This window comes from Carcharodon carcharias, chromosome 30 (genome assembly GCF_017639515.1).
Source record: "Carcharodon carcharias isolate sCarCar2 chromosome 30, sCarCar2.pri, whole genome shotgun sequence".
NCBI classification, from domain to species: domain Eukaryota; kingdom Metazoa; phylum Chordata; class Chondrichthyes; order Lamniformes; family Lamnidae; genus Carcharodon; species Carcharodon carcharias.
The window spans coordinates 23,924,775-23,950,636 of record NC_054496.1 but is presented as its reverse complement, the minus strand read 5'-3'; the positions used below and the strand labels follow the sequence as shown (position 1 = coordinate 23,950,636).

The following is a 25,862-nucleotide window of genomic DNA, read 5'->3' as shown; positions in this document are numbered from 1 at the left end:
CATTCTTGTATATCAAAGCTTTCTGCACCCTTTTGCAAGCCTTCTCTTTCTTTCAAAAGTGTGGTGCCCAGAATTGAACACAATACTCCAGCTGAGTCCGTACCAGAGTTTTATAAAGGTTCATTATAACTTTCTTGCTTTTGCTCTCTGGTCCTCTATTTAGAAAACCCAGGATCGCAAATGCCCTTATTAGCAGCTTTCTCAGCCCTGCCACCTTCAATGATTTGTGCACTTGTACACCCAGGTCCCTCTGTTGCTGCATCCCCTTCAGAATTGTGCCCTTTATATTGTCTCTCCACGTTCTTCCTACCGAAATGTTCCGCTTTGCAGTCCTCTGCATTAAATTTCATTTGCCACGTGTCTGCCCATTCCACCAGCCTGTCCATGTTCCTCACACATCTCACTACGCTTCCAAGTTTTGTGCCATCTGCCAGTTTTGAAATTGAGTTCTGTACACCCAAGTCTCGGTCATTAATATGAGTCAAGTAAAGCATTGGGCCCTAGTACCGACTCCTGGAGAACCCCCGCTGTATACCTTTCCCCCATCCGAAAAGCAACTGCTAACCACAGCTCTCTGTTTCCTGTCATTCAGCCAATTTTGTATTCAGGCTGCCGCTGGCCCTGCGGGCTTCAACTTTTGCTGACAGGAGGATCATCGTGACACTTTAATGAATGCTCTTTCATCGTTGATGTACACCACAACCACCGCCCTATCCTCATTAACCATCTCTCTGACCTCTGATCCTAAAAAAATCTCAATTAAGTTAAGACACGATTTGCCTTTAACGATTCCACGCTAGCTTTCTCCGGGGAACCCACCCTTGTTCAAGTGACTGTTAATTATGTCCCAGGTCATTATTTCTAAAATTTATTATTTCCAAAGTTTCCCTCCAGTGGGGGTTGAACTGATTGGCCTGTAGCTGCTGGGCTTAGCCTTGCACTTTTTTGAACGAGGATGCCACAAGTTGCAATTCTGCAGTCTTCTGGCACCATCCCCATTTCGAAGGCAGATTGGGAGATTATGACCAGCACTTCCGCAATTTCCTTCCTCGTTTACCTCAGTATCCTTGGACGTACCCTATCCAGTTCTTGTCTGGTTTAAAGCCAAGGACAAGTTAGAAAACTCACCATGGCTGAAACTGTGCTGGCCCCTCATTTATTCTCCTTCAATGATCCCCTCCCCTCGTTCAGTCAGAATGAATTAAACAAGGCATATCTGAACACATACCTTTTTTTACCTCCAGGCTTGGCTCAAAGTTCTGCTGGCTAACCTCCCATCTGGGCACCCAGGTAGGCTTGGTCTCAGCTGCCCAGGTCCTAGTCTACACCGCGTTCTGTTTACACCTATGCTTGCAAACCCATCTTGGCTTCCAGTCTCCACGCTACCTTGAATTTAACATGCTCACCTTTGTTTTCAGACCCCTCCCTGACCTCACCCTTTCCTACCTCTGTCACCTCCTCCTGCCTTATAATCCTCTCAGATGTCTGCACTCCTCCAATTCTGTCCTTTTGCACATCTTCAATTTTCATCGCTCCACCATTGTGCCCAGGCCTTCAGCTCCTCAGCTTCTGAACTCTGGAATTCCTACCTTAAATCTTTCCCCCTCTCTCCGCTCTCCCTTTCTCCAAGAAGATACCCCTGGAAACCTACTTCTTTGACCAAGACCCAAACTCCAACTTGCTGTCACCTACATCCTATTGCAGACTGCGCTACATTGCTATCATAGGAACACCAGGCTTAAGGGCAGGAGTAGGCCATTCAGCCCTTCTAGCCTGCTCCACCATTCAATAAGATCATGGCTGATCTGGCTGTGGTCTCAACTCCACTTTCCTGTCTGTCCCCCATAACCTTGGCTCCCTTGTCTCTCAAAAATCTATCTAAATCAGCCTTGAATATATTCAAGGACCCAACCTCGAATGGTCTCTGGGAAAGAGAATTCCACAAACTAACAACCCTCTGAGAGAAAAAATAACTCGCATTTCCATCTTAAAAGGGAGAATTCTCATTCTTAAACTGTGTCTCCTAGTTTGAGCCTCTCCCACAAGTAGAAATATCCTCCCATTATCTACCCTGTCAAGTCCCCTCAGGATCTTATATGTTTCAATAAGGTCACCTCTTGTTCTTCTAAACTCCAGTGGGTATAGGCCCAACTATTCTTCATAAGATAAGCCCTTCATCCCAGGAGTGAGTCAAGTGAACCTTCTCTGGACTGTTTCTAATGCAAGTATAACTTTTTTCAAATAAGGAGAACAAAGCTGTTCGTGGTATAACAGATGTGATCTCGCCAAGGCCCTGGACACCTGCAGTAAGACTCCCCCACTTTTATATTTCACTCCCCTTACAATAAACACCAGTCTTGTCCTTGCTGCCATCTTAGCCGCCAAAGTCAAATATCCCTGCCCACATTGACAAAGCCCTCCCAGGTCCCACGCCCCCACCTTTACAAGCTCCTCCAGCCTGAGATCCCAGTTGGTGCCCTTTGCTCTTCCTTCCTGGTATCCTTCCTCCCTCTGTTCCACCTTCAGCAAGCGGCCTTTTACCTTTCCTATCCCAACTCTCCGGAATGTTCTCTCTAAACCCATCCCCCCCTTGCTACATTCCCCTCCACCTTCCAAAGGCTCCTCAAAACTACTTCATGACTCACATCCCCTAACCTTTCCACTAACTAATGCTTGAAGTTTACTTGTGACTGTTTGGTGAAGTGCCCTGAAATGTTTTGAGATGTATCCTTTCATAAAGTTACTGCAGAAGAGGTAAATTGATATTACACAGTCCCTTTACATGGTCCCTGCACCTGCCAAACATCTTACTTTCACATTTCAGGCTGCAAAACACCAGCCAATGCTGAATACTGAGAGGACATAAGCAGATAGAGTATGGGGCAAATAGAGGAGAGGGCACCAAGTCCATCAGTTTTCATTCGCCTGTGCTCTTCTGCTATGTTTGCCTCTATGTAACCTATTTCTTCCTGCTTTCTCTCCTGCATATCCGTTTCCTATCTCCTATGTCTGCACTTTCATGTGTCCATGCGCTTTTCCATATTTGTACGCCCCCCCCTTGTCTCTCTGTATCCCCCTCCCCAGTAGAGCTCTTTCACTTGTCCTTCTCTAGTTATGAGAAGACGGTCATGGTACTCTGACCCTCAGTGACTGACGCCAACGTCACTGCAGACAAGAAGAGGAGCCAAAGGTTTAATAGGGACCAGGGACCAGGGACCAGGGACCCCGTCTGACCCACACTGAGCTGTGACCCCTTTTCCCACATTCTAGCTGAGAATCTAAAGTGAAGTCCAACAAACGTTCAACAGACTTTCCTCATTACACTATTGACGGCTGTACCCCCAGTTGCCAAGGTCCTATGCTCTGCAATTCCCTCTCTAAATTTCTCCCTCTCTCTCTTCTCCTTTAAGATGTTCCTTAAAACCTATCTCTTTGAGTGATTACTTTTGGTCATCTGTCCTAATGTCTCCTAATGTGTGACATGGAGTGAAATCTTGCCTGATAAAGCTGTTGTGAAACATTGGAGGGGGAGGTGCTGTAGTGCAGTGGGTAGTGTCCCTACCTTTGAGCCTGAAACTCTGGGTTCAAGTTCCACTCCAGGACTTGATGGTTAAGGAAGGTGTGTTCATAATACAGCCAACCAGGCTGATTATCAACCTGTAAATCCTTCCAACACACAGCAATGGCAGGAGGGGAGAGATGGAAGAGTCTCCTAGTCAACCAGAACCTGCAGAAGTCAATGGCACACTGCTTCAATACCTTGCTAAGCATGACCATGGCCCAATACATGGAAGTCCATGGTTGCCAATGCCCTTTTAGGTATGTTACCTGGAGAGGGGGTGGGGGAGAGAGCGAGAGAGAGAGAAAGAGGAGCCTTGGGACATTGTGTAATGTTGTAGGTGCTATATCAATGCAAGTTGTTGCTGCAGTTCCGAAAACCTCCACAAACAATCTTGGTACTTTTACACCCCTCCCTCATGCCAGGCAACAGGGTGAACTGAGAGTGTTGATGATAGGTTAATGCTAGCACAGCAGCACACCAGCCCCATGCCCAGTTATAGATCAGTGAAAGGACATCTTGAAGCAACCAACAGAGAGCTCCAATTGTGCTTGGAGAGATTTGCTGAGAGTTAAGGATGTATCAGAGCATTTAGTGGAAGGTTTGGAGCATCAAAAAATATCAATCACCAGGATCTCAGGTGTGGGACCTGTGCATCTCCTCGAAACCCAACATGAACACTGTTTGTGACTTTGGTCATGGGTAGCTCAGAATACACGCTGGCAAATCCGGCATTCTGGTCCAGAAAAGAGCATGGGATGCAGAGGATAGCGGGAGAGGAGATGGAGGGGTGACCGGGAGCTCCACTGGAGCAGGGATGGGGACAGTTCGCTTCTAATACCTGGCAGTGGTGAGCTCCAGAGTCCGAGGCTGGGGGTAGGCATGATTGTGAAAGGGTTGAGGATAGGGTGAGGGAGGGGACGTTCCTGACGATGAGGATGAGAGGTGGATAATACTAAGGTTTAGGACGAGGTGGGTATTACTGAGGCTGAGGCTAGTGGCTGGCTGGGGGCATTACGGGGGCTGAGGAGGGGAGCGTTACTTGTTCTGAGCATGATTGAGTTCTCTATACCATATTCTATGCTGCTACTAATTTTATATTATTATATATTGCAAAGATTTGTGCAAGTTGCCTTCTATGCAGCTCATAAATCCACCCTTTATGGTTTTGCAAATCACAGCTAGTGAAGAACATGAACATAGAAAAATTACAGTGCAGAAAGAGGCCATTCAGCCCATCATGTCTGCACCAGCCAAGAAGAGAAAAAAGAAATTAGCCACTCAAGGACTGAGATAGCCTGAGTAAACCCTAAAAGCCTACATTGGCACTGGAGGGAATACCCACATTGGCACTGGGGAGAATACCCACATTGGCACTGGGGAAAATATACACGCTGACACTGGGAAAATAACTACACTGGAACGAGTAAAAATACCCACACTGGCACTGGGAAAAATACCCACATTAGCACTGGAGTAAAAACACCTACACTGGCACTGAGAAAAAAACCCACACTGACAGTGAGGAAAACACCCACACTGGCACTGGAGTAAAAAATACCCACACTGGCACTGAGGAGAAAACCCATACTGGCACTGGAGTAAATATACCCACACTGGCACTGAGGAAAATACCCACACTGGCACTGGAGTAAAAATACCCACACTGACAGTGAGGAAAATATCCACACTGGCACTGGAGTAAAAATATCCACACTGGCGCTGGGAAAACACCCTCACTGGCACTAGAGTAAAAATACCCACACTGGCACTGAGGAAAATACCCACACTGTCACTGGAGTAAAAATACCCACACTGACACTGGAGTAAAAATATCCACACTGGCACTGGGGAAAACACCCACACTGGCAGTGAGGAAAATACCCACACTGGGACTGGAGTAAATAAAGTACCCACACTGTCAGTGAGAATACAGCTACAATGACCGTGGGGAAAATACCCACTGTGGCACTAGAGTAAAAATACGCACAATGGTACTGGGGGGAATGCTGCACTGTTAGACTGATCATGCTGAGAGAAAGCTGCACTGCTGCTGGTGCTGTTTTGCAGATGAGAGTTTGAGTTGTGACCCCTGCCTCTCAGAGTGAATGTAAAACATTTTATGATATGATTTCTAAGAGCATTGGGGGAGTTCTCCAGGTCAATAACTATCACTCAAGCAACATCTCTAAAAAACAAATTATCTGGTCATTAGCTCCTTGCTATTTGTGGGAGCTTGCTGAGCGCAGTTCAAAAATTACTTTATTAATCATCTATCGCTTTGTTATGTCCTGATGGTATGCAAAACGCTGTTTCTTACTATCTAGCCCTTACTTCTTGTGTCTTTACTGCGGGAAGGTGGAATTGAGGTAAAAGATCAACCATGGCCTTGTTGAATAGCGTAGTGGGTGAAGGGCCGAATGGCCTTCCCTTGACATAAATGCAAGCGCTTCCTCCCACAAACACACCCAATGAAGTGACCGGGAGGTGGGAGTCCCATGAATCCCCCCACGAAGCACGACATCCCATCGCCCCCATTACAGTTGCCAGCAAGAAACTTGCTCGATTACGGATTTGGTGGGCTGACAGGTAATTGGTGGGCTGACATGCACGAGCACTGACGGATGGCTGGCTGATTGGCTGAGGGGAGGTGGGGGAGGTGGTGGGAGAGGTGAATAAAAGGGCAGCAAATAAAAAACTAGCCCTAAGTGGTTCTGGCATTAATAGCCACAGTAATGCTGGATTTATTAACACTGGACAGGAGCCAGTGACATCTAACTCTACCCTGCCCCCATCTCTTTTGACCCCTCCACTCTCTCTAAATTGTCAGACTCCTCGTCTGGCATCGAGTACTGGATGAGCAGAAATTTCCTCCAATTCAGTACCGGGAAGACTGACGCCCACTTTGCTTCCCGCTACAAATCCCACTCCCTACCCACCAACTCCATCCCTCTCCTGGCAACTGGAGGAGGCTGAGCCAGATTGTTCACAGCCTCGGGTCACATTTGACCCCGAGATGGGTTTGCAATCACGTTGCCTTTTCCTTAATTCTTTGACGGGATGTGGACATCACTGGCAAGGCCAGCATTTGTTGCCCATCCCTAAATGTCCCTGAACCGAACGGCTTGCTAGGCCATTTCAGAGGGCAGTTAAGAGTCAACCACATTGCTGTGGGAGCCAGATGTAGGCCAGACCGGGTAAGGATGGCAGATTCCCTTCCCTGAAAGACATTAGCAAACCAGCTGGTTTTTTTCACAACAATTGATGATGGTTGTCAAGGTGACTCTTATTGAGACTATCTTCATATTGTAGGTTTATTAATTCCTCCAGTTGCCGTGGCGGGATTCGAACCCATGTCCCCAGCGCATTAGCCTGGGCCTCTGGATTACTCGTCCAGTGACACCACCATCTCCAAACCATCATTAAGACTGCCTTTTCTCAACTCCATAACATCATCCAACTCTGCCTCTGTCTCAGCTGCTGAAACGCTCATCCATACTTTTGTTACCTCTAGACTTGACTATTTTAAACACAATCAGCCCTCTGTAAACTTGAGGTCACCCAAACTCTGTGCTCCAGACCTAATTCGCACCAAGTCCTGCTCACGCATCACCCCACTGCTCACTGACCTACACCAGCTCCCGGCCGAACAATGGCCCAATTTTAAAATTCTTATCCTTGTTCCCTCCATGGCTCCTCATCTCTCTGATCTCCTCCAGCTCCACAACTCTCTGAGAACTCTGCACTCTTCCAATCTTTGCCTCTTGAGCATTCCCAATTTTAATTACTCCACCATTGGTGGCCATGCTTTCAGCTGCCTCAGCCCCAGGCTCTGGAAATCCCTGATTTCACCTCTTTACCTCATTTGATATGCTCCTTAAGACCGATCTTTTTGTCCAAGCTTTTGGCCACCTGCCCTAATATCACATTTGTTTTACGATGCCCCATTGAAGCATCTTTTTATGCATTAAAGGCACGAAATAAATGCAAGTCGTTCAGCTGCTGGATTGATAGCTACGCTGGAACTAGGGTAAACATCCACATTGTGCCCACTCGTTCTTGATTTTTTTTTATGAATGGGAACAGTTTCTCCCTATCTACTCTGTCCAGCCCCCTCATGATTTTGAACAACTCTATCAAATCTCCTCTCAGCCACCTTCCGTCCAAGGAGAACAGCCTCGACCTCTCCAATCTATCCTCATAGCTGAAGTTTCTCACCCCTGGAACCATTATTATAAATCTTTTCTGCACTCTCTCCAATATGTTCACATCCATCCTATAGTGTGGCACCCAGAACTGTACACAATACTCCAGCTGAGGTCTAATGAGAGTCTTGTATAAATTCAGCATAACCTCTTTGCTCTATGCCCCTATTAATAAAGCCCAGGATAGTATATGCTTTATTAACTGCTCTCCCCACCTGTTCAGTCACCTTCAATGATCTATGCACATATAAACCCAGGTCTTTCTGCTCCTGTAACCCCTTCAAAATTTCACCCCTTATTTTATATTGCCTGTCCATATTCTTCCAACCAAAATGCATTGTCTCACACTTCTCCGCATTGAACTTCATCTGCCACCAATCTGCCCACTCCACCAACTTGCCTAAGTCCTTTTGAAATTCCACATTGTCCTCCTCGCAGTTCACAACACTCCCAAGCTTCACATCATCCACAAACTTTGAAATTGTCCCCCACACACCAAGATCTAGATCATTAATATATCTGTTGACCATTATTCTCTGCTTCCTATTTTTCAGCCAATTTTGTATCCATGTTACTACTGTCCCTTTTATTCCATGAGCAATAACTTCTCACAAGTCTGTTGTGTGGCACTGTTTCGAGGTCCATGCACATCGACATCAACAGCATTACCCTCATTGACCTTTTCTGTAATCTCTTCAAAAAGATTTACCCCAGTGGGACTATTATCCAGTACAATAGTAGGGCCGGTCCTCAGGCCAGAGTGTTATTGACCCTCATATTGCGTTGGCATTCATCTCAGTTTTAGTCCTGTGCCATCGTGGGCATCTACCTTAGTACCAGTGATAATATTTACTCTAGGAACAGAATGGGTCCATGTCACAGTAGCCGTGTGGGTATTCAGTCCATGGTTTCAGCATGCCATCAAATTGCGTGTGGCAACATGGCTTTCATTGTACGCACGCTGTGCACACGTGCATGGGTTATGCACAGGAGTCACAAGTCATGTGGTAGGCAGGTAGCCCTTGTCACATGGAAGTCACCCTCTGGTTTGCTGCGCTGGTACAAATGCAGCTGGCATAGCTAACTGAAGCAGATTGAAGGTATCATGACCGCTGCCAGGATACAGGGCATTGAGCTGCGTATGGGATTTGCTGCGTAAAGTCACAGACCAGCCGAGCCAATGGAATTTCTTTCAGTTCAGGTATAGGATCAGGCTGACATGCGGTGCCTGTAAGGCAATTTACAAACAGTCATACGGCCATGGGGAAGTCTACAATCCCATCGTGTTTACTGTGTCTGCTTCTCTCCGGCAGAGGAATTCATCCCCATAGTCACCTTCACAACCTCTGGCAATGTAATACTTGCCCTTCTCTGGGGTTGCATTTGTCGTTGCAGCAGGTGGCCAATAGCAGTGAGCGGGGTGGAGCACCCTTCATGAAGCACCGACATCTCACACACTGTTTCTCGCTGAGATTCAGGTGAGCGATTTGCTCCCCCGAACACCCTGGATGGTTATATTCTCCTGCTGTTAAGGTCACCTCCCTCTTCTAGCACCTTGTCCTGCTCCGTGTGCCCTCTGCTCAGTCATACTGTACTCCAAGGGGAATGCCTACTAGTGCACCTATATCTGGTTTGTCAACCACTTAGTCAAACACTCCTTGAAGGCTTTCCAAATTTGACAGAACTCTAGAAAGCACAACATATGTACAGTCAAACCAACAGCGAGGAGTACTCAATCAACAGCTATCCTGCAAGTAGTCGGCAGTGCCTTTAATCATAGAGCAGGCGGTTGGAGTGTTTCTTCCAGCTACTGAATGCACGTTCAGCTGCGTGTGACTAAGGCAGGGCATCAGCCAGAGTGTTGAGCTCCAGAATGACAGCACCGGTGTCAATCCATGCTCAACACCGATCTGCCTGCTCTGCACGCTAAAGCCCTCACCAACACGGCGTCCATTGCAATTTGTAGCAGAAGTTTGCAAGCAGATGCCACTTTGAGCCCCGAAGGGCACTCATTGTGACAAACAAACAAGTGCTATCAGGCCCAGCAGAATTTACAGCATAAAAATAAACCAGGTGACCCTATTGCCAGTGGGGGAAAACAACAGGTCAGACCAGTTCAAGGCTTGACTTGCCTGAACTGGGTGGAACTGGTTTGGAACTGGTCTCCACTGGATTCTGCTGGAGGTGACTGATTAACTGGAATCATCAGAAATCGCCAGTACTTTCAGGTGAACCAGTTAACCTGTTGTGAGTTTTTACTAAAGCCAGTACACCAGCAAACACCTCCCTCTCTCTCTCTTTTCTGTTTCTCCATCTGTCCTCTCCAGCTGTCTCTCTCGCTCTCCCTCCCCCTCCCTCCCCCATTGTCTCTCTCTTCCCCTTAACTCCTCACTCCCCGGTCTAGATCCTCCCCACGTTCTCTCACAAACCCCCTCCCTAAAGTGCAGTGTCCAGGATTGGACACAATGCTCCAGCTGAGGCCAAAGCAATGTTGAAGTTTCATCGCAACTTTGTTGGGTTTTGGGCTCTACGCTTTTTATAAAAGCCAGGATCCCCGTGCCTTAAATTCCTCAATCTGTCACGCCACCTTCAATGACTTATGCACACTTTGCTCAGTTCTCTCTGCTCCTGCGCCCAAAGCCATTTATTTTACATTGATTCTTCTGGAGATTGGATACCTGTGTTTGTACGCACATGTCTCTTTCACTCTATCTGCCTCTTCCCACCCTGCACCGAAATCCCTCTACTCCCTTCTCCATCGTTGATCCATCAATGGGATCGACTGCAACTGCTCCAAGTGGCAGTAAATTCAATCTTCTCACTATTCTCTGTTCACTGTAGCTCCTGTCACTGACTAAAAAGACGTCAGGAAGAGTGGCATGGTGTCCACTTGGCTCACACTGTGGACACTGGAACTCGTGAGCCCATTCCTGACACCTTTCTGATCAACGACAGGAGCTCAGAATATGCAGACTCCAGCAGAATTTGTCCCACACTCCATCCACTTCCATCGCTCAGGCGTCTGCAAATTTGGCTCACTTGTAACCATCGCTTTGAACGTGAACTGTTTCCATTTATATTCTGTCTTTGCAGCTGGACTTCCTATTTTACTTGTTTGTGGGATGCTGGTGTCGCTGGCTAGGCCAGCATGTGTTGCCCGTCCCTAATTGCCCTTGAGAACTGAGTGGCTTGCAAGGCTATTTCAGAGGGCAGTTAAGGGTCAACCACATCGCTGTGGGTCTAGAGTCACATGTAGGCCAGACCAGGTAAGGACAGCAGATATCCTTCCCTAAAGGGTCATTATTGAACTAATTAGGGTTTCTTCCCTTACAACAAGGATTTCCTGATCATCCTTAGATTTTTAATTCCAGATTTTTTATTGAATTTCAAATTTCAAACCCAGGTCCCCTGAGCATTACCCTGGGTACCTGGAGTACTAGGCAAGTGGCAATATTACTACGCCACCACTGGTTAGCTCAGTTACTAGTTAATGGGATTCTCAATCCATGGAACATGGGTCCAAGACCCACATTGGGTAATGCGTTTTAAAAAAAAAATCAAATTACTTTTTTAATTGATTTCTACCAAAAAGTGTCCTTAAGCTAAATATTACAATCAATTCTCCTCTGAGTTCATTGGATATAGGGAATCTCATTTACTGAAATTTCCCGATCACATATCTTCATCATTTACTGAATCGTCAGAAGCATGTTTTACAGGGGAAACAGTTGATAAATGATTGGAAGGCTAGATACAGGAACTTGCCCTTGGTTAAGAATTGCACGGATCTAAGAATGGGTAACTTGAACTTTATTGTTAGTCTCTGTGAAGCCAACTTGGTCATTTGAATGCAAGCAACTCACACCGACAGAGACTGCAACTGCACATGTGCAGAAAGTGCTCCCCCTAGTGTTGCGGCATAAATAAACGTTGCCATTCCCTGTGTCCCAACATTGGTGACCATTACTTCAGCTGCCTAGGTTCTAGAATTCTCTTTGCTAAGCTCCTGGGCCTCCCTACCTCTCTTTCTTCCTTTAAGATTCTCTTTTCAACCTGTCACTTTGCCCAAGTTTTTGGTGAGCCTCTTCCACTTCCTGTTTCTGTACCTCAGCTTAATATCCTTGAATGCAGCTCCCTGACGTATTTTTGGGATTTTCTGCTGTGTTACAGGCTCTATATAATTACATGTTGTTGTTTGCGATGCAATTCCTATCTGTACGTCAACCCTAAAACTAGGAGCTGAAGGACTGAGGGTTTGTTCCTGACAGGTGGAGCAGAATATCCCAATGGTCTGCTTCCTTTAGGGAAAGGTAGAACTTGCATTTATATGGCACCTTGCACAATATCAGGATGGCCTGAAGCACTTTACAGTTGGTAACCACAGTTTTGAAGTGTAGTCACTGTTGTAACATAGGCCGTGGGCGGTGGACAATTTGTGCACAGCAAGATCCCAATATGGTAACGGCCAGACAACCTGTTAACCAGGAACCAGGGGGATCTTCACCACGCTCCTTCGAAATAGTGTCAGGGGAACCTTAACTTCAATGGTAACCTTGCTTTAACACTGTCAACAGTGCAGCACGCTCCCTCAGTAATGCGCTGGAGTGTCAGCCTGAATACATTTCTCAAGTCTCTGGAGTGGGCCTCAAGCCCAGGACTCTCTGACTCTGAGGCGAGAGCGCTACTAACCGGATGATGCCTTCAGTGCCCCTGATGGCAGAGGCAAGTGGCAGCTGGCAACATCAGGCTCAGTTACCTCAGCTCCCCCATCTGTAGTTTCACTGAAGAAGCTGCAGAAATGATATCAGAGGCAGCCCCCTTGTTCTGCATTCCCCCGCCAGGAGAAATAGTTCCTCCGCTTATGTCTAACTGCGTCCTTTAAAACTCTGAAAGTCCCTGATCAGGTTACCTGTTGTACAAAGTTGAGATGCCTGTAATCCCCTGTTTGCTAACAGAATCTTGGACACTAGCCTCTAAAACGCCTCCCAGCCTGAATCCTGGGGGCGGGGGTCAGTTTCCACTTCAGTTCCGTGTTGCAGAATGCAAGGCCCAGATTTTTGCCTTTTGGGGAAAAATTTGGCATCAGCTGCTTCCAGGTTTTTGGCCGCTAGGGACACAGGAACAGCAGAAGGAGGCCATTCGGTCCCTCGAACATGTGCTGCCATTCGGCTGGATCATGTCTGATCTCCATTTTAACTCCATCCACCCACCTTAGATCCATATCCCTTAACAGCCTCACCTGACAAAAATCTATTAACCTCAGTTTTGAAATTTTCAATTCCCTCCCAACCTCAACAACTTTTTGGGGAGAGCGAGTTCCAGATTGCCACTGCCCTTTATACAAAGAAGTGCTTCCTGACATCACCCCCGAAAGGCTTAGCTCCCACTTTAAGGTTATGCCTCCTAGTTCTGGGCTCTCCCCCCACCAACCTCCATCGGAGGAAATAGTTTCTCTCCATCTGCTCTATCAACTTCTCTAAATCATCTTATGCGCCTTAATCTTCAGTGCTCAAGGGAATATCAGCCTCGTTTACACAACCGTCCCTCGTAGCTTAACCCTTTTAGTCCCGGTATCATTCTGGAGAATCTGCGCTACGCCCAATATATCCTTCCTGAGGTGTGGGGATCAGAACTGAAATCACAGCCCCTGTAAACAGGGTCCTGCTACAGCTTTGTATAACTGTAGCATAACCTCTGCTCCTTCTTCAGAGCTCCGACCATTAAATTGGGTGTGTGAAAATTTCCAACAGGTCGTGGCCAATTGTGGCCTAAAAGCTTCTGCTCCATTCAAGCTGACTCCCCGCAATGTCCCAAGCTTTCTCCCCTCACATTCGGTGGATACAAGATCTGTAGCCTTGTATCCAGCCGTGCTGAGTGCGGTCTGGCCCTAACCTACTTCAGTGAGGACTCTAGTCAGTGACGTGAGGACTGTCGAGGGTCTCTCAGGTCTGGAGACAGAGCCAACTCGCAGGGTCAGGTAAAAGCAGGAAACACTAGTGAGCAGACACGGAAGGCCAACTGTGCGGAGTGTGCAGCCTTGGCCACAGGGAGTTTTGGAATCTGTCGGAGGCTTGTGATGCACTGTCCTCACTTAAAACCTGCACCTGGTGTGTGTGACTGGGCGGGGTAGGGGGGGGAACCGCCAATCTATCAGACTGTACCATGTGACCTGTGAAGGGGGTGGTGTGGACCGCCAATCTATCAGACTGTACTATGTGACATGTGATGGGGGGTGTGGACCGCCAATCTATCAGACTGTACCATGTGACAGGGGGATGTAGACCACCAATCTATCAGACTGTACTATGTGACATGTGACGGGGGGTGTGGACTGCCAATCTATCGACTGTACCATGTGACGTGTGTCTGGGATCCTTGATTTATCAGACAGTGTGGTGCATGGGATGGGGTGGGTTGTATCAGACTGCACCATGTGCTGTGGGAGTGTGGGGGTACATGCCACCTTGATCCATCAGATTACATCGTGTGCTACGGTTGGGGAACTATGAGGAGCCCCCACTTTACGAGACTGAACAAACTCCAGTATTCCCCCACAAAACAGCTCTGAAAGGCGCCGGCATCCTCTTCTTGCTGTGCTGCGGGGAGAAAAAAAGAGGGAGAAGAAAGGAGGAACGAGGAAGACGCCTTGAAAAGAAGCTGTGAAGCAGGGTTAGAAAGAAAGGGTTAGCAGCAAATGACCAGCAATGCCAGTCACTTGACTCACGGCTTGGCGACAGGGCCGTGATTGGCCGGATTCAATAGTTAGCGATTGTCTGAAAGGGAAGTCAAAGAGGACAGACGCTGCCTGCTAAAACCAATCAAACAACAAGGCCAGAACATGATGTCTGGGCCCATTATCACACAACACAGTTATTACAGAGTCCACCCCCACTTGCAGCCACTCGCAATGGCATTCTCATGTATTTATGAACAGGCTCTCCAAAAACAGCAGTGGTCCATGAGGTGAGATTAGAATGGGAGCTGCTACTTACTGTAGGGGACGCACTCATACTGGATCTCCAGGTATTTGTAGGTCCCTGGGCAAGGGTCAGGGAAGACATCCGATCCTGCGACCACCACACACTGCGTGCGATTGTTACACCTGTTAGAGAGACATCACCAATTAGCCATTTGGAAACTGCTGCAGAAACACTGCAATTGCTACAAAATGTGTTTATTAACTCACAGGGCAAATACAACATGGATTAGATACAGAATAAAACATCCACTACAATGACCCATCAAACACTCCCAGTAAAGATACAGCACAGGGTTATATACAGAGTAAACCTCCCTCTACACTGTACCCATCAAACACTCCCAGGACAGGTATAGTATGGGGTTAGATACAGAGTAAAGCTCCCTCTACACTGTCCCCATCAAACACTCCCAGGACAGGTACAGCACAGGGTTAGATACAGAGTAAAGCTCCCTCTACACTGTCCCCATCAAACACTCCCAGGGCAGTTACAGCACGGGGTTAGATACAGAGTAAAGCTTCCTCTACACTGTCCCCATCAAACACTCCCAGGGCAGGTACAGCACGGGGTTAGATACAGAGTAAAGTTTCCTCTACACTGTCCCCATCAAACACTCCCAGTTATCCCTATTCCATAACCACTGGGCTCTGAGTGACATTGCAAATTTAGGATCAATTGGTGTCTTATTTGGGCTGTTCTGAGCTTTGGCTTCCGTCCTGCTTCTCCTGGTCTCCTGAGGTTTGAGAGCGCTCCTTATGGATATCCCTCTTGCCAGCTTGGCTCACTTGATGGGCCTCTGAGAGAAGGTTCAAGTCCTACTGTAAATCAGGAATCACACAGGAGCAGCGCCGTGTTGTTGGAGGCTTTGTTTCTCCTTCAAAGCTCTAAACAGAGGTCCTGCCCATTCAGTTGGGCAGAGAAGATCCTGAGGCCGAACCTCTGTGTCTCAATCTCTTTGGTAAGTTTGGTGGGAGGTGGGAAGAAGTGTAAATATCAGTTGATTTTGTGTCTTCGGGGTTTGCAGCAAAGTTATGGCAGGAGGGTCGGAGAGCTGAGACAGAAATTCTACACCCGCACCCCTACCATCTTCCCCCTGCTAACCCCCAATGCTCTGTGGAACTATCTGTGAAGAGCAGGGGGGTTCTCCCCTTTCTGGCCCAACACTACTTTCTTAATAAAAGGAATGAACTGGTCATACGTTCATTTGCTGCCTTTGGAATTGCCTTGTGGCCAAGTTAACTATCGTCTTTGTCTACATCGCAATGGGCATTTCCCTTCACGTGTCATGGTGTGTTGCAATTGGCTCGGGGAGCCCAGGTTGCTGTGGCAACATGCGCTTTTACACGGAGCTACGGATGGAGATGGTAGAGGTTCCAACATTCTTCCTATCATGCGGCTGGCCAGGAATCTCTCCCGCTCTCACCGCCGGTCAGCGGCACGTGTTGGAAGGATTGGCAGGTTGATAATCAACCTGTTTGGCCACTTTTCGATGGGGCTCCCTTTGCCCATCAAATCTGGGGGTGCGACTCAAACCCAGAGCTTCTGTCCCAGAGTCAGGGACGCCACCCGCTGTGCCACAGGGCCTCCCCACTTTGTGTATGTGGATCTGACCTTTCTGCTTACTGTGCACAAATTTGCGCTCAAGGCTCTGGATCCAGACTGTATTTTCACTAACATTTGCACCGTGAAACCGTTTGGCGCCAACATTTTAGTTGCAGTCTATTTTTATTCCAAATGTTTCATTCCTGTTGAATTAAACCTGCCCACGGGCACAACAGAGGTACCAGAAGCTCCACTGGGCTTTTCAATATGGGCTTTTAGTGCCTGCTTTTAAGGGCGGCTAATGAAATGGATTTGGTAACGTGGCAGAGCGCAGGTAAAGGTGGGAACAATGAAGGGATCCAGGGCTACCTGCTTGGGCAAGTTGGTGGCTCCCGCTTACGGTTCAGAGTGTTTGAGAAAGGAGGTACAGTCAGCAAGGTTGACTGGATCCCTGCAAGGCCAGCACACAGTCAACATGTTGACTGTATCCGCAGTCAAAACAGGAGGAAACGATAAACAGGCTGCTGGCCTGTTAGGAGGGAGAATGGGTCTAAATGTGGCTATCGCGGGCCTGAAGGGGGAAAAGACATGAAAACGTTCCAGCTTGGCGAGGTCTTTGGGGGAGCCGTGCGGGAGGTTTGGACAAGGCGATGTAGGAGAGGAACCCTCTAGCCTCCCGAGACAAAGGACCCAATCCTTCCTTCATTCTGGATTTGTGCTCGTTTGTAAGGCACAAACTTTCCGGTGAAACCTGTTGCGTCTGAGCGTCAAGGAGAATATTTTCGGGTTAGAAAGCGACCACCTCGACCATTCGTATCCTGAACAAGAGGGAGAAGTCCCAAGAGCTGAGACCTCTTTTCCAAACTTCATTCATGGGCATGTGATGATCATGTGCAACTTCACCTTCCAGCCCAATGGGATGGGAGATGGTGGTGGAGCAGTAATATCGGTAACCCAGAGGCCCAGGCTAAAGCTCTGGAGACACTGGTTCAAATCCCACCATGGCAACTGGTGGAATTTAAATTCAAATAATAAAATCTGGAATATGAAACTAATCTCACTCATAAGTGACCATGATGTGGGTTCACTAATGTCCTTTCAGGAAGGAAATCTGCCTCCCTTACCTAGTCTGGTCTGGTTTACATGTGACTCCAGACCCACAGCAATGTGGTTGACTCTGAAATGGCCTAGCAAGACACTCAGTTGACGGGCAACAAAGGCTGGCCTTACCGGTTATGCCCACATCCTATGACAGAATATTTTTTTTTTTAAATTCTCTTTGTCTGCAGTTCCTGGATGTCAAAGGTCCCTTTGAATTCACCTCACAATTGGCTTGGTGTCATGAATAAGACAAAGACAGGGCACCCACTGCAGGTCCTCGGGCCCCCAACCCCCACCACCCTCTGCTCCTCGTCTATCCACATGTTTGATGTGACATTTTCCAGAGTGCAAACAGATAGGCGACGTTAGAGGCCAGAGGCATAGGGATAGAAAGTTTGAACGGGGTCTCGGTCCGGGAGATCTTCCAGCGACTGGAATGCATTCAAACACAAGGGTGAGAATTCGGGTGTTAATATGCAGCGAGCGTTCCCATCAAGGTGCACCTCAAGCTACGAACATTAGCAGGTGAAATCCAGCCTCGGTGTCTTCCACATGGGCTGTGGAGACCAGATTTAACAGCCTAAACACTGGGTGATGTCTCTCTGACACCTGGCTCCCGGAATTCAAATTAAAGGAAGAGTACAAAACCAGCGAGAGAGGGGGAGGGATGCGTCTGAGCCTCTACACTTATGCAAATATCTTCCAACCACCTTGGGTACTTGACGCGTGAATCTGAAGTGGCTGCACTTTCCCTCTAATTATTCGCCTGCTATTATGCCAGCCCACTTGCACAAACCCTCAGCTACTTGAGTGTGTCTGTCACGGTGTCATCGCAAGGCTTTTGAATAGCACATTCCACTGAAGAATTACCTCGCGGGCAAACAATAAGGATTATCCCATTACTTTAGCCCGCGGCAGCCCAGGAGCGCAATATTACGGAGCTTTACAATGGAAGAATGGACGGACTCTGACAAGCGGCTCACAAAGAAATGTAAAGCTTTAGTGAACTCTCGCCATCTACAGCTGTCAGCTGGTCGGCATGACAGCAATTCTCGGGAGGCTGTGTTTAAGACGGGGGATCATTAAATAGCCAGAAATTCCGTGACGTTAGGCACACAGGTAGAGAGGAATACAGAGAAGATTGAACATAAACTGGTGCTGAACAATATTTAAATACAACTTCCCACCGTTGGCGACTGAAGAGAATGAGCCCCATTGTTTGGCTGGTGTCTATAACTTATGATTAGGGATAATCAAGGCAGGCGCCTCAGTCCATGGCTTAGGGACTGCCACACTGTCGGAGATGCCAAATTTCAGTTGAGACATTAAACCGAGGCCCCATCTCAGGTGGACGGAAACAATAGCATGGCACTATTCTGGTGAAGAGGAGGGGCATATCCCGGTGCCCTGGCCAAGGCTTATCTCCCAACCAACATCACTAAAAACGTTGTCTGGTCGTTTTCACATGGCTGCTTGTAGGATCTTGCTGGCGCAGATCGGCTGCTGCGCTTCCTACATCACAAAAGTGGCCGCACTTCAAAAATATTACTTTGGATGTAGAACGCTTGAGGATGTCTCAAGGTCCTGAAAGGCGCTATATAAGTGCAAGTCCTTCCTTGCCGTATATTTTTCTGGTCAATCAATTGAGGTCATGTTGCTTTAGTCCGTACTCAAAGTCCTTGGTAATTGCTCTCTTTGTAACATGTTCTGTAACATTCCCCTTACCTGAGGTTTGTTCCTGAACTACCTGCCCCCCCCCCCCCCACCCCCCTTGGTTGACTTACTTAAGCTATTGCCTCATTCTCTTGAAGTTGGCCAGGTTCATGTTGTAATGGCCAAAGGCTGACTCGTGTCACCAGCTTGTCCCAAGTTAGGTTGATCACATTTTCAGTCACTATCCCCTCAGGCACCAACAAGTCCGAATGGGGACCTACTCAGGTGGTAAGTTTAATACACGAGAGCAGAAAGGCAGGCATGCATTCCATTCACTAGTCCAGGTTCGACACTACTTGGGGTGCCAGTGTATAAGAGGTTGGTTAAAGTCCCCCCAGTTTGTATGACTGGATTTTTAACAAATACCTGCCTTTTCTCCTTAACCTGTTCTTCTGTTTCTTTAGGTTTATTAGTCTATAGTAAACCCCTAGAATTATTTCTGCTTCCTTTGCAACACATACTTCCAGCAAGGTTAAAGCGTTGGATTGACTTCATCAACAATAGTGACTTGCATTTATGTAGTTTTTTCAATGTCATATAATGTGGGAAAGCGGCCTAACAGTAATGCCATTGGGCTAGTAATCCAGAGGCTAAATCCCATAATGGAGCTGGTGGAATTTGAACTCAATTCATAAATATGAAACTATCATCGATAGTTGTAAAAACCCATCTGGTTCACTAATGTCCTTTAGGGAAGGAAATCTGCCGTCCTTACCTGGTCTGGCCTACATGTGACTCCAGACCCACAGCAATGTTGTTGACTCTTAATGGCCGAGCAAGCCACTCAGTTCAAGGGCAACTAGGGATGGGCAACAAATGCTGACCTTGCCAGTGACACCCACATCCCATGAAAGAATTTTTAAAAATGTCCAAAGGTTCTTTGTGGGAGCATTATCAAACAAGATTTCACAGCAAGCCATGTAAGGAGTTGTTGGGACAAGTAAGCAAATGTTTGGTCAAAGAGGAGGACAGAACTGGGAATTCTTTATCCGTCCAGGTACCTTGAAACATAATCCAGCACCTTTCCTGTGTAATTGTTCCTTCTAAACACTTGTGTCTTGCGTTCGTCTCTATCACTTGCAGGTTAGCCTCGTTCCATAGATACCTATTGCCACTTGGCTTCTGACTGCTGCATGGACCTGGAGTTCAGTTATCTCAGTGTGAATGGTCCTACGTGCACCTTAATGGGTTTCAGCCCATATGTCAGGTACATTTTTCTGTGTATGTTAACAATATCACAAATTTTCTTTCTAAACATGGTGAAATTATATTCCCCTGCAGGTCGCGCGATTTACTTTTTCATTAATTCCTCCAATTTTCTGCTGTTATGTTACTTGCTGGAGTTGTGTCAGCCATGAGTCAGTGGTTCGCCTCTGAGTCAGCAGGTCCCTGGGTTCAAGTCCTGTCCGAGAAACTTATGAGAACACAAAGCTCCTCCAAGGCACTCGCTTATCCCTGGTCCCCTCCATCGCTCTTCATCCTGCTATCTTTGTTTCTCTCAGTCTGTTTAGTCTATTGTTTAAGAAATTAGGGGCAGGAGGAGGCCATTTGGCCCATCAAGCCTGCTCTGCCATTCAATCAGATCATGATTGATCTTCCACATCAAGTCCGCTTTCCCACATTATCCCTGTATCCATTGATTCCTGCAGCGCCCAGAAACCTATCGCTCCCTGTCTCGAATATGCTGGACAGCTCAGCCTCCACAGCTGAGTGAGGTGAAGAATTCTGAAGGTTCACAACTCTCTGAGTGAAGAAATTGCTCCCTCATCTCAGTTCCAAAGGGCCAACTCATCTCAGCTCCCTGCCTAAGGGCAAACCGGAGAGTTATGGGCCATTACCATTGGCACTTTAAGGAACTGTGAACGCAATTAATGTGCAAACTAATTAATAAATCAATTTCTTAATGTATGATAGCTTCAGACGTTTGCAAATTAATTCAAAAGTTTTCAAATTTGATTTCTCTAGATGTGCACATGAATCTGGAAACACATCTATTGATAATTAAAGACATAGGTTTGGAAATTAATTTCTGTATTGAAGTAAAATGAGGTAATGGGTTTATGAATGAAAGCATGATTTAATTTGAAGCTTGATGTATGCGGAGCTCTGAGACCCTCTGAGCTTCCAGCATTCTACAATAGTTAACACGTTGGAGTGGTATAGCTCCCTCGTATAGGGCCCCGCTTATTGCCATGACTGTGAATGGTACAGGCTCCCTCCCTCATGTTACTGAATTCCACAATCTCAATTGCTTTGTGGCTGTGCAGACCCTCTCTCCCTCTTTCCATTTCTCGGCCCATTCTCTCTTTCTCTCTCTGTTTCCTTCTCACTTGTCTTTCTTCCTCTCTTGTCCCACCCCCTCTCTCTCTCTCTCACTCTCTCTCCCTCTTCTTATCTCACTCTTCCTCCAGCCCCTCTGGCTCTCTTTTTCTCTGCTTCTATCTCTCTCTCTCTATATATATATATTATATATATACATATATAGTTCACTGTCTACAATAACAAATTGATCTAATAACATCGCCGATTAGGTTCTGGGAATGAGAAAACATTTGTCTTGCTCCATCAGACAGCATTGCTCAAGATTTTCACAGATCATTTCTCATCTCCTCTGCTTAAACTCATGTCCCCATGCTCTGAGGTTTGTTTTCTTTCGAGCTGTCTATCCCTCACTGCTTTGTCTTGTCTCTCTCCTTCATTTGGTTGCTTTTGTTTTATCCATCAGGCTCTCTCTCGCCTTCTCTCTTGTTTATCTGCTATCGTGTCCATCCAATGCGACCTCTGTCCATTGCAGTAACCATGGTCTCATTAGATTCAACCCGGCCAACCAAACTGAAGTGGCTGAAAATTCAACATGGCCAGAAGGCTAAAATTAAAATAGAAAATGCTGGAAAACACACCACACATCAGGCAGCAGAACCGGTTTATTTTTAAATTTATTCAATTGGATGTTGATGTCGCTGGCAAGTCCAGCATTTGTTGTACATCCTTTATTGCCCTTGAACTGAGCGACTTGCTAAACAATTTCAGAGGGAGGTTAAGAGTCAGCCACATACCTATAGGCCTGGAGTCACATGCACAGGTAGGCCAGACTGGATAAGGAGGGCAGATTTCCTTCCCTAAAGGGCATTGGTGAACCAGGTGGGTTTTTACAACAATCAATGATCGTTTCATGGCCACCATTACTGAGACCAGCTTTTCATTCCAAACTTTGTTAATTGAATTTAAATTCCACCAGCTGTCATGGTGGGAACCGAAACCATGTCCCCTGAAGAATAGCCTGCGCTTCTGGATTACTAGTCCAGTGGCATGACCACTACACCATGGTCTTCACCTGTGTGCAAATGGTAGTATATCCAGCACATAAAGGGTTAACATGGGACTGAGTACAGAACCGCCCACACAATGATGTAAGAGAACACATGATCCACACCTAGGGGTCAGTCTAGTGTTGGACAGAGCTGTGTGCGCAAGCAAGCATGGAGACAGTGCCTAGTTTGAACCTTTTACTGTATCTATGTACATAGTTCTTGCAGTTACTAAGTTCACGCAGTTGACCTACTTAAGACTACGGAGACCTCATTTACACCATTAATACAACATGCAAAAAGTAAAAGAAACACACACGGTCAGGATGCAGATCTCCTGTCTCTCCTGCGGGTAACTTTCAAAACCGTTCACTAGGCTGGGCTGGCACTGGCAGCGAGGCTTTCTCGTCTTCCCCTTGGCGCCTCTCCCCCGGGGCAGGCGTGCTGTTCTACATAGCCAGCGTTCCCAGCTCCGTGCTGGCTGTTGGGCCCGGGGACTCCGCTGGCCGCAGAGGTGGGTGGTGAGGTCATGGCAGGCTCGGAACATCAGAGGGGGCGGGAGGCAGGGAGGGAGGGAAGGATTGCTTAATCTGAATCGCCGACTCCTTCGGGAGCATCTTGGGGGTTGGCGGGGGAGGGGGATGAGGTGTTTCCAACATGGAAGCACCTGGAGGCAACACTCACTGGAACCAATTTTCTGTTTACTTGCGCTGATGTAGGTGGGGATGACAGGGCAGGGAATAGATTTTCCACTTACAGCATCAACATCATTTCAGGCAGCTCAGACACAAAGGACAATGTTATAAAGCAGCAATGAAATGATGTTCAGACGGTCTCAGGCCAGGGTGCAGGGACTGATGTGTTTGGCAGAGATTTGGCCGGCAGAACAAGGTTAGGCCACTGCTGCTTGATACTGCATTACTGCGAACCTAAAAAGCCATCTCCGTACAACAAAGACTCTGACGTAGCGAGTCGACACCCAGATTCAAAGGGGAGCCTATTTCTAGTTTCATTATCAGACCTGACAAGCAAGCCTCCCACAGCATAAGAATGCTCGCAGCTCAGCTTAAACCAGCACCAGATTGTCAGACTGCAAGGAGCCACAGGGTGTCAGGCACAAGAAGCAGAAATTTCACGTTGGTGTAGTCAAACTGAGACTGTGGGTCATGAGGGCTTATTCTGCATTAACCTAGATATGCTGAGTCAGTGAGGAGTTTGATTTAATCTGCACTGAGCCTGTGCTGTACCTGCCCTGGGAGTGTTTGATAGGGAAAGTGTAGAGGGAGATTTACTCTGTATCTAACCCCGTGCTGTACCTGTCCTGGGAGTTTTTGATGGGGACAGTGTAGAGGGAGCTTTACTCTGTATCTAATCCCGTGCTGTACCTGTCCTGGGAGTGTTTGATAGGGAAAGTGTAGAGGGAGATTTACTCTGTATCTAACCCTGTGCTGTACCTGTCCTGGAAGTGTTTGATGGGGACAGTGTAGAGGGAGCTTTACTCTGTATCTAACCCTGTGCTGTACCTGTCCTGGGAGTGTTTGATGGGGACAGTGTAGAGTGAGCTTTACTCTGTATCTAACCCTGTGCTGTACCTGTCCTGGGAGTGTTTGATGGGGACAGTGTAGAGGGAGCTTTACTCTGTATCTAACCCCGTGCTGTACCTGCCCTGGGAATGTTTGATAGGGACAGTGTAGGGGGAGCTTTACTCTGTATCTAATACCGTGCTGTACCTGTCCTGGGAGTGTTTGATGGGGACAGTGTAGAGGGAGCTTTACTCTGTATCTAACCCCATACTATACCTGTCCTGGGAGTGTGTGATGGGGTCAGTGTAGGGGGAGCTTTACTCTAACTGCTATGTAAGTGGTGGTGCTGCCTATTCCTTCACTGGGGCCACTCGCCCTCCCCTTAGATTCTGGCTCCTGAGGGAGAGTAACTTTGCCTTCGAAAAGGAAGCTGTAGGAGGTGTAGAGCAGCAGGTATGTGCAAATTATTCCGTATCGCTCTGGTACATAGTGTCTGAGCAGTGAGGCTGATGATGGAAAAAATTCTATTCTCTGTTCATTCACCCTCCTCCGGTGACATAAATAAACAGAAGCCTATCTCCCATCTGGGACAGCTCTTTCTTCACTCCAGGCATTCATGTCGGAGACATCCCCACACTCCACTGACCGGATGGTCCGCAGGGAATCGTGGTACAAATTTACCAATCTTCCAAGCGTACTGCGACCTCAGCACCTGCCTCCGTGTCAAGGCTTGTGCAGCAGGAAGTGGAGTGCTGCAGCCTCAGCAGACACAGCCAGCAGGGAGCAGTCAGTGCCTGTAATGCAGAACAAAACATTCACGGCAGGGAGAGGCACCAGAAAAGTTGCCAGCTGTTACTGCCAAACCTGGATCCAGCTTCAAAGTTAAAGTGAAATATCGCTTCGCAAAGACTAGTATCCCATCCCTGTGACATGGTGCCTGATGGTCATCATGTACAACTGCCTACTCTCTCCCCTCTTCCCTCATCCTAGGGAATTTCTTTCAATAAGCAATGAAGCCTGAGGATGCTGGGTTCTATGTTGCGAAAATCACCTATCACTGTTGAGCATTTATTGTGTTCAGACTGCATGCACACACATACACACACACGCGCACACACACATGCATGCACAGACATACAAACACACAGACACACACACACAGAAACACAGGCATGCATAGACATACATGCACGCAGGCACACACACAAACACAGACACATACACACAAGCAGAGAAACACAGACATGCACACACACACACAGACGCACACGCATGCACCCACACACATATACACACAGAAACACAGACATGCACACGCACACGCATGCACACACACACACATATACACCCAGAAACACAGACATGCACACACACACACACACACACAGACGCACACGCATGCACACACACACATATACACCCAGAAACACAGACATGCACACACACACACACACACACACAGACGCACACGCATGCACACACACACATATGCACACAGAAACACAGACATGCATACACACACACACACACACACACACAAACACACACCCTTCCATCTCGTGAGGACATGGTTTGTGCTGTGGCGGATGGTCAACTCTGTCTTAAGCATCACCTGCAGTGGCTCAGGTGCACCCACTCTGGCATGGCAGCCTCTGTCACATTTGCTGCAGAGGAAGACAGTGGGGCTGAAAAGGTGCATGGTTCACTGGCCTCCTGGGTCCTACTTTCAGCCAGCTGAGCTTTCCTTTTCTACTTGAATCTTTTATTACCTGTCCAGTCAGCCTCCAAAGGTCACATTTGTTTTTTATTCTTTCAATGGGATGTGGGCATCACTGGCAAAGCCAGTATTTATTGTCCGTGCCTAACTGCCCTTGAGAAAGTGGTAGTGAGATGCCTTCTTAGGCACATAAACACAGAACTACATAGGCAAA

At 47.4% G+C, this 25,862-nt stretch overlaps 1 protein-coding gene across 1 annotated transcript in view; it reads right to left on the bottom strand.

Annotated features, from left to right (window-relative positions):
- The window catches only part of LOC121271227 (adhesion G protein-coupled receptor L1-like), a 1,693,562-nt gene that overhangs the window by 1,628,346 nt on the left and 39,354 nt on the right, over nucleotides 1-25,862 (bottom strand). The window contains exon 3 of the mRNA XM_041177054.1: nucleotides 14,757-14,866. Coding sequence (XP_041032988.1) covers nucleotides 14,757-14,866 — 110 coding nt within the window. The remainder of the gene's footprint in view (nucleotides 1-14,756; nucleotides 14,867-25,862) is intronic.